Source organism: Octodon degus, unplaced genomic scaffold (assembly GCF_000260255.1).
Source record: "Octodon degus isolate 3935 unplaced genomic scaffold, OctDeg1.0 scaffold00036, whole genome shotgun sequence".
NCBI classification, from domain to species: domain Eukaryota; kingdom Metazoa; phylum Chordata; class Mammalia; order Rodentia; family Octodontidae; genus Octodon; species Octodon degus.
This window is the reverse complement of record NW_004524612.1, coordinates 1013156-1024113: the sequence shown is the minus strand read 5'-3', so window position 1 is coordinate 1024113 and position 10958 is coordinate 1013156. Positions and strand designations below refer to the sequence as shown.

The following is a 10958-nucleotide window of genomic DNA, read 5'->3' as shown; positions in this document are numbered from 1 at the left end:
TGTGTTTTTATTTGTGATATTTGGTATGGAGTCTCGCTATGCAGCTCAGACTTGTGATTCTCCTGTTTTCAGCCTCCCCAGCGCTGCCATTATAGGCATATACCACCATGCGTAGACTTTGTCCCTGGCTCAGCATGCCCCGGGGCAGCTTGTGGGACCAGGGTTCCATCTGAACCCACCAAAGCAGGTGCTTTGTCTGCTGAGCTATCTCTCAGGCCCTTCTATGGTCCTTTCTAGTGGAATTCTGCACAGACCAGAGCAGAGAGCTTTGGCTTCTCTTCCTAGATATATTACGTTATTTTTCTTACACTTATGTAAGTGTGTGTATAAATATAGATCACCTCTGAAGTTCATATGGAAAGTGGCCCTCTCCCCAGCAGCCGTATTAGCTCCTAGGGATCCTCTTCTATTTTATTTGAAAACTTCACTTTGCTGAAATACAAGAGAGAAAAATGTTTGGAGGCTGGAAATGTTTACAGGAATAACTTCAAAGAGATGTCAGTAAAACAGAAAAGAAGTGAAATAAACACAGAGCTTACTTTTGTTTAAGTTGAAACCCCCACCTGCATTAATTCTAGTGGGATTAAGTCTGAGGTGCTGGTCCGTGTGGCTGCACATCATGATTTGATGCTTTCCTTATGCAAACCAGAGCTGTTTCATAGCATTAACCACCATGCATGCTTCAACGTTCTGAGCTGTGTACACCAGTTGTGTCCTACTACTTGCAGAAGTGCCTGACTAAATGCAATCCTTTGATTCCTCTAAATGTTTTTTATTACCTTATGATTAATAGTCTTTGTGAATGAGCAAAGCATCTGAGATAAGGAGCTCTGACTTAGTCAGTGCTTTTCTGTTTGCCTTGGACTAAGTTGGGGGTGTCTAGCTGATAGTGTTTATTGGCCAGAGAGTCTAAAGGAGAAGCTTCAGAAGCTCTTCATGAATCAGGGTTCAGGCTGTAACTGTAACTGGGTATCTAGTGCTTGTTAGTTCAAATCTGCTTGTCCCAGGTCAAACAATTGAAGTGCTCTACTGGAACCCAAGGAATGTCCTGGGCATTGCTGTCCTGGCATCTTGGAAGGGACAAGGGCCGCGGCCACTTCTCATAGAGCCATCCCCGTGTTTCTCTACTGGCGCGTGGTGCAGTCACAGTTTCTGCGGTGATGCCATCCAGGCATTTACTCCGGTCAGTCAGGACATGAGCACTAAGTACTGCCACGACACACTGACAATGTGGGGCATCTGGTCGTACTGGTAGTTTTCAGTAAAATTATTGTATTAATGAGTAAGTAAAAATATCTTTGTCCTGAAGGAGAACAAAAACCTGAAGTGGCAGAATTTAAACAAAGAACTTATATGAAAATAAACCTAGCAAGCTCTATGCTATTTCTTTTAACTCATCTATTTTCTCTCCCCCTTCTTTCAGATGTAATGCTATATTAATATTACCATGAATATAAAATGCTATTAAGTGCTTCTGCTAAAAGTTTTATTAAACTATTTAATATGAAGATAAAATTTAAAATACTAATTAAATATTAAGCCTTCACTTTTTCATTCAAAATTCTATTTGATTGTATTATTTGCTAGACTTTATTAAATATTTCTCATTAACATCAATTTTATTATCCTTATATGCATTGCTTTTAATAGAGTTTCTCTTAACGTTTTTCTTAAAAGCAAATCACAATTTTAATACTGTCCTAAATGTATAGACTACCATTTATTTTATCTATAAAACTTGTTGCACTTATATTTAATCATGTTAGTTTGATTACATTAATTATATTTTAATACTATACCATATCCATGATGGGAGCATCTTTTAATTACATGACATAAAATTTACCATACTAACTATTTTAAGTGTCTCCTATGGTAGCATTCAAGTACCTTTCACATTGTCGTACAACCAATCTGTAAGTTTATTTTTAATTTTACAAAGCTGAAATTCTATACCCACTAAAAATCCTATCCTTTTCTCTTCACCATCCTTGGCACACCTGGTTTTTGTCTCTACAGATTTGACTGTTCTAGGTATAGAGTCTCCCATCAGTGAACTCATGCAGCATTTATCTTTTTGTGACTGGTGTCTTCCTTCTCAAGTTTCACTGCATTTGTAACATGTATCAAAGTGTTGTTCCTTTTTAAAGCTGCATAGCATTTCATTGCTTGTATGTGCTTTCTTTGGTTTATCTGTTCATATACAAAAGGATGCTTGAGCTGCATCCTTCCTTTCGTTACTTTAAAGCATCTTCTCTGAACATGACTGTAGACACACACATCTACTTATAGATGCATTTATGAATGGGCTCACAGCTGGGATCTTGCCCTGTCCTCTGGGGCTGACCTCTGTCTTCTTAGAACACACTCGAAAGCACTCACCACAAAGCTCTGCACAGGTTGACAGTTTTAGAATGAGAGGCTAATCACTTCCAGTCAAAACTGATTTACTTTAGTGTTTTTTTTTAAATTTTACAATTAATTAACTAATTAATTAATTTGGTGCAGAGTCTCGCTATGAAGCTCTATGTCAGCCTCCCCAGTTCTGGGATTGCAAGTGTGTACCACCACGCCCGGTCTTGGTGGGCAGTACTGCCTCCCCTGCATGCCTGCAAGATATGTGGTACTGGGTACCGAACTCAGGACTTATGGCTTGCCAAGCAGGCACTTAGACCACTGAGCTATCTCCCCAACCCTAATTTACTTTAGTTCTTGCAGAACTAAAGTTCTTGCAGAAATTACTCACCTACTATGGTTCCTCATTACCCGTGTAGTAAGGTTGTAGGCCTCCTCTTAGGAATTCAATACAACACTAATTCCTTTAGCTGGTCTTGGTTCTTGTTACTCCTTCTTTGTGTATTTGGATCTAATATCAGTGTTGCTTGAATACCAGTTTTCTGAAAAATGATCAGAGCTTACCATCATTTCCACCATATTGCCTGTAAACACAGAGGTCTGTTTACATTACGGAAATCATCGCATTCACGTATAGTTTACACTCTGATTATCATGAGGTCTGTAATAAATCAACATCATTAATATCAGAACTTACTTGTTATAAGTGTAATTGTGCATGACATTGCATTCAGCTCCCCGCTTTCTGAACTTTATCCATGTGTTAATTCAAGAACAAACCCCATTTAAAAACTTTTTTCTTTGGCTTTCATAAATCATTGACCTTATTCTTTTTTTTTTTTTCATAGAGTGCAGGCTGTTGGCATCACATCAGTAGACTTGGTTCACTTTTGAACTTGCACCATATTTATTTCTGTGTATTTCATATATCAATGGATAAAATTATCTGTTATTGCTCTAACAATTTCTGCAGAAATGACATAAATCAAATTGCAAACTTTCATTTGTGCTCATTGTCCCTGTCTCCAAGGAGATGGGTTTGATAAAATGTAACTACGACTAATGGCAATGGCATAGATTGATTGCGTCAGCATTAAAGCAGGATGATACAGGAAACCTATAGAAATGTACCTTTTGGGTCATCAACAAGGTAGCCAGGACTAGTGTGAAAGGATAGTGCATTTAGACTATTGCAGGCATTTATAATGTCCATATATATTATAAATCTGTTTGTATGAGACACAGTTCATAAACTAGAGCATCTATCACATATTTCTTAAAACAGTGAACTGTTATGCTCTGATATGGGCAGAGCAATATCAATTTTCTCTTTTTAATCTCTAAAGGTACTAATTTTTAATTTCAATAGTGCCAATAGTGTTCATCCTTGTTATTATTGCATTTTTAAAAAGTGTTGATATTCTTCAAACAGCAATTAAAATCCTTTGTATTACCCTTGTTAATTTTCATTCTAGTGTGGTTTTAACTATGAAGTAATGTGATTTTATTTTTTATAATGGGCCTTCCACTATGAGGAGTGCGTTTATTTTTTTTCAGTGTGTAGTCTGATTCTAGTCTCTTACCATTCCCCCCTAACATGATTCATGAACCAGGGATGGTTCATTCTGTGCTGCTTGAAGTAGCTGAATTTGTTGGCTTGCCAAGACTTTTGGCTATTTTCCCTACATTTTTTGTCAGTAGTTCAGTGTTGATTTCTATTTTAAGAAAAAAAATCTGGATTTATGAATCATACTGAATGAGTCCCTACCTGACAGTTTCACTTAAATCTGCAGGTTTGCTTTCCCCCACCCATCTCGTCGTGCTTCAAACTCTGTGTCACTTTATTTTTCTTTCATGAGACTTACTGCTTTCTAATATTTATGATTGACCTAATCATCTTATGTATTTCTTCCCTTCTCTGTCTACCCACAAAAAGCATGCAAGTTCCAGGAGCTCAAAGTTCTGCTTTATTTTCTGAATGATACCTTCCAGCAATGAGCAGTGTGTCTAGCGGAGAGTAACACTTAATGTTTGTTAAAACAATGAATCATTCAGTTCTGTGATTGTGGAAGAGGAAACAGCAAATGTAATTCTTTCACAACTAAATCTGTGCCTTGGAAAAACTTACTTTTCATGGTGTTCTTATGCTACTTTATTTGAAGAGTATCTTTCATAATGTAGCAATAAATCCACAGTCTTCAAGTATACATCAATTTCTCCCATTCAGGTTGTAATTCCATGCGATAAATATATTTTCTGTTGTTGGTTTATAAAGGGAGAATGACACTTATTAATGAGTTCTATATTGCACAATAGTTATACCAATTTTTATAATTTTAAAGCTGTAGATGCCCCACCTTTCCATTTTCAAATACTGCCTAAGCGGTTGACTCTATTGAAATTTCAAAGGTAATGTATTACTTGTGTGAAAAAAATTATTAGAAGAATTTTGTTCATAATTTGTCCTGTATAATTTTTGTAGATATTTTTTCTGCTGTTTTTAGACACCCAGGGCCAAAACATCAGTGCATGAATAGATCTCAACAGAGTGCATAAATTATTGATGATAGAGCTCAAGAGAAGTGTGTCAAGGTGAAAGAAGTTGTCCAGACCAAGGCCAGCTTATGATGAGGACAACAGAAACACCTCCCAATGTTGACTGTCTTTCTATACTCTTCTGTACTAATTATGTATAAAAATTATAGTCTAAGAAGAAATATCAGATTTCCTTTTCAAAATTAGATTTATAACCTAAAACAATGATATTGTGGTAAAAAATATTTGATTCCAGCTGCCTTGTGAGTAAAATGATGACCTTATTGATAAGCTATGACCAATTTTAGTTTCAGAGTAAGCTCTCTATCACTTTGAGGTTTATCTAGCCCAGATGTTTTATGACAGTTGTCTATATTGGGTATCTTTTTCAGCTTGCTTAAGGAATCATGATTTGTAGCTTAGTTTTCTTTTAAGAGCCAGTTAATTTTGTTGGTCCCAATTTACATGGCCGCACTATTCCATAGTTTTTTTTTTTTTTTTTTTAAATATGAAAGTTCTTTTTCATGTAGGATCCACTGGGTGTATGGTATGAGCATATACACTCCTGGGAAATGTTCTTATATACTTATTTAGTATAAGTAATTTCTATCTTACCAAGTCAGTACTCTAGCACAGAGAATTCATAGTCTACCTATAGAAATTGTTTTGTCTATTAATGGAATATATCATAATCTTACTGTTGTAGATTGAAAGGCATGACAACTGTGCTTATGACCACTTAGAAATTCGAGATGGGACCAGTGAAAATAGCCCCTTGATTGGGCGTTTCTGTGGTTATGATAAACCTGAAGATATAAGATCCACCTCCAATACCTTGTGGATGAAATTTGTTTCTGATGGAACTGTCAACAAAGCCGGGTTTGCTGCTAACTTTTTTAAAGGTATTTCACAGGGATTTACATATGCGTGACTTCCTTTCTCAGACAGGGATAAATGTGGCATTTAGTGTGAATTGGAGGGAAATAGGAGTGAAGTTGTATTAAAGTTGGAGTGAACACAGTTGTTAAAAATATTTTGATGAATTTTGATGGGATATGCTAGTAAAATATTAGTTTTTAACATTACAGCATAGGAGAGGAACTGTATTGAGATATTCTACCATTTGTATTTTTAAAAAATAGTGAAAATAGTAAAGTCTAGAAAGAAATCTAGAGATAAGAAAAAAGTGTTTGAAATTCATACGTGCAGCCAACAAAGAATGCATAACTGGAAGGGGGTTTGCTTATTTGGAGTTCATCAATTTGCTTCCAGGTGCTAGCATTTTAAAATAACCTCTTAAAGAATAATGATCCCTAACATTGAAAATAATTTATTAACCTTTTAGCAGAATATTCTGTTAGCTAAAATATCTTTTGGTGAGATTATTCTGGTAATTTTAAAGTGCCTGTGCTTTAATTTGTTCTCAAATCCCATAATTTGTGTGAATTACCAAGTAAAAATAAAAGCCATTTTAGTACAAATGGTCACATTAAGTGCACATTATGAAATGAATAGATGCTTGTTTTAAGTGTATCACCATCAAATAATATCTTCCTTTGGGAAGATAAAACAAAATTTACACTGATTCATATAGGAGACATGATAAATTTGAATATCTCAAAATTTGATGAGACACAAACTATTTTCATTATCTTAAGAATACAATGGATTTTCCCTCTTCATACTTAATTAATATGAATTGAAAGGCCAGAAACTTGATATTTCAATTATATTAATTCCTTTATATACTGACACATTTGTAATTATCTGTGCACCTTATTAATAGCAGAAGGAACATGCTGTCAAACTATTTTCATGTAATATTTATATGTTTGGTTAACAAAAATGTCTGGTATTCTCTTGATGTATAATTTCTCAAGAGTACATGTACCCTTCGCCTAATTCACATTATGTTATTTCCGAAAAACTGGGATTATAGAATGCCCTGTCATCCAGATTTGTACAAAATATTATATATTTTCATATTTTCACATGCAATTGAAATAGCGTATACATTTGCAAAAATATTGGATTCTTAGATTGCCTGAGTCAAAATGTCTATGTAAAAAGCAATGGTGCTTTAACTTTAAAGAGGTCAAATCAATTGTTGAATTTTATTGCATATTTTTAAAAATTGTATGCTCCATGATCTATTTCTTGATTGTGATTTTTCTTTAAAAGTATTTTTACTTTCAGTCGAGGAATTGAACCCATGGCCTCATGTAGTTTGATTTTGTCTTCACCAGCAAGCTGCATTCCCAGCTTCTAAAACTATTTTGGGGGGATATAATCAACAAACTGTACCATGAAATGAGTAGGTAAAACTATGCTTGTAGAGCAAGGATTTTTAAAGTTTCATTCTGACAAATTTCTAGTTTTTTTTTTTTTTTTTTTCGGAACTGGGGATTGAACTCAGGCCTTTGTGCTTGCCAGGAAAGCACTTATTCTACTGAGCTATCTCCCCAGCCCCCAAATTTCTAGTTTTTAACAATCTAAAAATCAGAGAAAAATCACAGTTTGAGACATGATTTTCAGTTCATGTGGCTAAAGGTTAGTAGTCTCTCTCTTCATTCTATGATTTTTAGGTTGCAGCACCTTGAATTCTTGAAGGTTGTCCAATAAGGGCTTGCACGCTGTTCCTGCTTCTTTGTTGAAGAAAGGAACCATACCCATTGCATTCCAAGCTCTTAAGCTGTATATTTTCAATAAGTTATGCACTTTAATATATAAACACATCCTACTGTAATGGTGCTGTAATTATCACTATTTTTACAGAGGAAGATGAGTGTGCCAAGCCTGACCGAGGAGGCTGTGAGCAGCGGTGTCTCAACACTCTGGGAAGCTACCAGTGTGCCTGTGAGCCTGGCTATGAGCTGGGGCCAGACAGAAGGGGCTGTGAAGGTAGGGCTGGGCTGGCGCAGCTGGCCTTTCTCCTGTTTTAATCTGCTCTGTCTTTTATTCTCTGTCTCTGTCTCTGTCTCTGTCTCTGTCTCTGTCTCTGTCTCTGTCTCTGTCTCTATCTCTCTGTGTGTATGTGTGTCTCTTCTCCGCTGTCTCTCTCACTTTGTGTCTCTATCTCTCTGTGTCTCTGTCTCTGCATCTCTCTGTCTCTATCTCTCTCTGTGTCTCTGTCTCTCTGTCTCTATGTCTCTGTCTCTGTCTGTCTCTCTCTTTCCAGTAAGACTCAGTTCAGTCTTCATTGTCAGAGATGTTTAAATCTTTCATTGAACTCTTGTTATAAAGTTGGTCTCTTTTCTCTTTGCTTACTAGGCCACTGTGTCCATCCATCCCCTCATCCTTCCATCTTCCTTTCTTCAATGCGTCTCTTCTCCTGTATATGCATGTATGTATCCATCCATCCATCCATCCATCCATCCATCCATCCATCCATCCATCCATCCATCATCCATCTCTTTATCTTTCTGCTCATCACTTCTGTTGTCTTTTGCTTAATGTAGTCTATGAAGACATCTCCCTAATTAAAATGAAAACCTCAAATTTGCATTTTCTTGGTATGTTTAGTATTTAACGTAAACATAAAGCATTTAGAATAAAGCCAAATACATGTTTTATGAAAAAATCATTGATCAAAAATGTTTTTGGTATTGTTCTCACATTTCCTCTTAATCTAAGCTGGGGTGCGGTGTCCTATACAGAGTGGCATCACCCTCGTGTGTGATCTCCTCCTTCAGAATGTGAAGCTGCTCCCTTCCATGTCCCTGCTCGGTCCTACTATAGACTCCATGACTTGGTTTACCCGCAGGATGAATTGGCTTTCCTCTATTCCTCTTTAAAACTTCCTGCCAAGTTCATCTTCACAGAAATTGTAATAACCTATATTTTTCTTCATGTATACATCAGTTCGTTTTTACATCTTTCTACTGAAATATAAGTCCCTGGAAAGTGAACACCTTCCTCTCTATTGTGTCTGTAACAGAAGATTAAAGAAAGACCAAAGGTAGCAAAAGTATTTGCCTAATGAATAAATGCCTCACTTTTGCTCACTTACTTAAAAAAATTTACTTACTTAAATAAATGTTTGTTTTAATGTATTTGGTTCATGGTCTTCAAGGTCTACAGGATCTCACTGCATACATCAGACTCATAGTGATCCTCCTTTTTTCAACTTCCTAAGTGCTGGAAATACAGGTACATGCCACCAAGCCCAGTGTCAATCGCTGTCTCAGTGTGCCAGGGGGTGGGGCCAGCATGGCATACTAGGGATCGAATCCCTGGCCTCTGCACTCTACCTAAGCAGTGCTTTAGTCCTCTGAATTGTCTGGCTGGCCCATTATTTCTTCTTAAAACCTTTAAAGTTTCCTGTTTGACTTTGAATGTCTTTACCTGGGCTATGAATCTACTTTTATTCTCCTTCTATTAGAATTTTAAGAACAGTACGACTAATAAAATGTATTTGTACAGCAAAAAATTTTTTTGAGTGTGATTTATTTATTTTTATTTTATTGAGAAACAAATACCAATGAAATAGCTTTAAAACTGATTAATACAACAGTTTCAATAATTAATACATTGCATATTGTTATCTTCCTAGTGGTTATCCATAGTACAAGATGCAGACAGAATATCCTGTCCAAACACTATTAGTACAAATCTCTCTTCTCATTGAATTAAGTGAGAGTAGCTGTGTATCTATCTTAACTATTCACCACACACAGATAAAAATGGTCCTTCCTTTGTATCCCCTTTTTTCATTTAGTCCTGTCAGAAATGGGTATTCCATTGGCAACTAAATACTATAGGTACATGAATTCAGCAAAACAATCCAACACAGTCCAGCAGTCCACAATAGCAGTGGGTTATCCACAGAAGATGTTGATTTGAGCCTTTCACAGCTCAGCATATTAATATGGCTTTACTTTATATCCCTTGTTTTTATACTTTTCTGCTGGATGTTTAAGACCAAGATAAAGCAAGACTTAAATAACAAGAAATGTAAGTTTTGTATGTGATAAGATCAGTCAAGTACACTCACTGTTTATCCTGTAATCCTGTTCTGCAGTTTGCAGATCCTTTGTCAGTGTCAGCCATGTGGGTGAGTCACAACCATTGCTTGACCAATTTGCTCTCTGTGAAAACCTGAGAGAATGTTTTCTCTCCATGTGACTCTCCTTAGGCACACTCTACATCATCTATTACATTGTTCTGAGGCCCGTTAATCTCCTTAATCAGAAAATTTGGGACACAACTAACACGATGTTACAGTAGAAGTTCTCATATGTCCTGAGTCTTAATTGATGTTGGAAGGCTAGGGCCAAAATGTTGGCTTTCCTTGTGGCCCTCCTTTTTCTCTAATTTTTGGTCTGCACACTTAGGTTGTTAACCCTCCAGAAGAGAAGCTTATTGTTTTTGCCATATAACCTAGACTGTTGAGCTTAACCTCACTATCTGTGTGAATATCAAACATCTTAGGCATAACATGGAACAGGTATTTTTCATAAAGTACTCATATGTAAAACTTTGAGTCCCTGCAGAATATGCCAAAAAATTTTGAAAAATTAAAATGCATTTAAAAAATAGGAATAAAGAATTATATATGTTTACACATAAGTCCAAAAATCTAAGCATATAAAAGATGGTTGCAGGATAGTCCTGCAACACTCCTTTTCCTGTCTCCTGCCTTCATTCACCATCTCCTTCCTTTTTAAACTGTCATCTACCCAAGAGACAGCATGGCAGCAACTGGTGTGTCATGACAAGCAGCACGTATTCAGAGGACCAGAATGACAGGCACTCCAAGCGTGAACCTACTATTACAAATTCCCAACTTCAGTACAGTTGCTTAGTTCACAGGTGTCAGTATATATAGTTAGTCAGGGTGAGAATGCTTCCAATTAACTTCTAGATTTGAAAATCTTCTGAAGATTCTCAGGATCATTGCCTTGCCCATTGTGTACATATAAGTGTATGGCTTGCCTCTGTCATGTTTCCTAGCATTCTCCTTGCTCTCTTTTCATTGTCTAGTCCTTAAGTTTTTGCTTTCCTTTTAATTGTATTATACCTTTCTATTTCTATTTCTTCTTTTGAGTTCTTATGCTAGGGAAACTATA

At 36.2% G+C, this 10958-nt stretch overlaps 1 protein-coding gene across 1 annotated transcript in view; it reads left to right on the top strand.

The window, feature by feature from the left end:
- The window catches only part of Tll1 (tolloid like 1), a 221981-nt gene that overhangs the window by 171333 nt on the left and 39690 nt on the right, over positions 1–10958 (top strand). Inside the window, exons 13-14 of the mRNA XM_023714616.1 lie at positions 5597–5792; positions 7666–7791. Coding sequence (XP_023570384.1) covers positions 5597–5792; positions 7666–7791 — 322 coding nt within the window. The remainder of the gene's footprint in view (positions 1–5596; positions 5793–7665; positions 7792–10958) is intronic.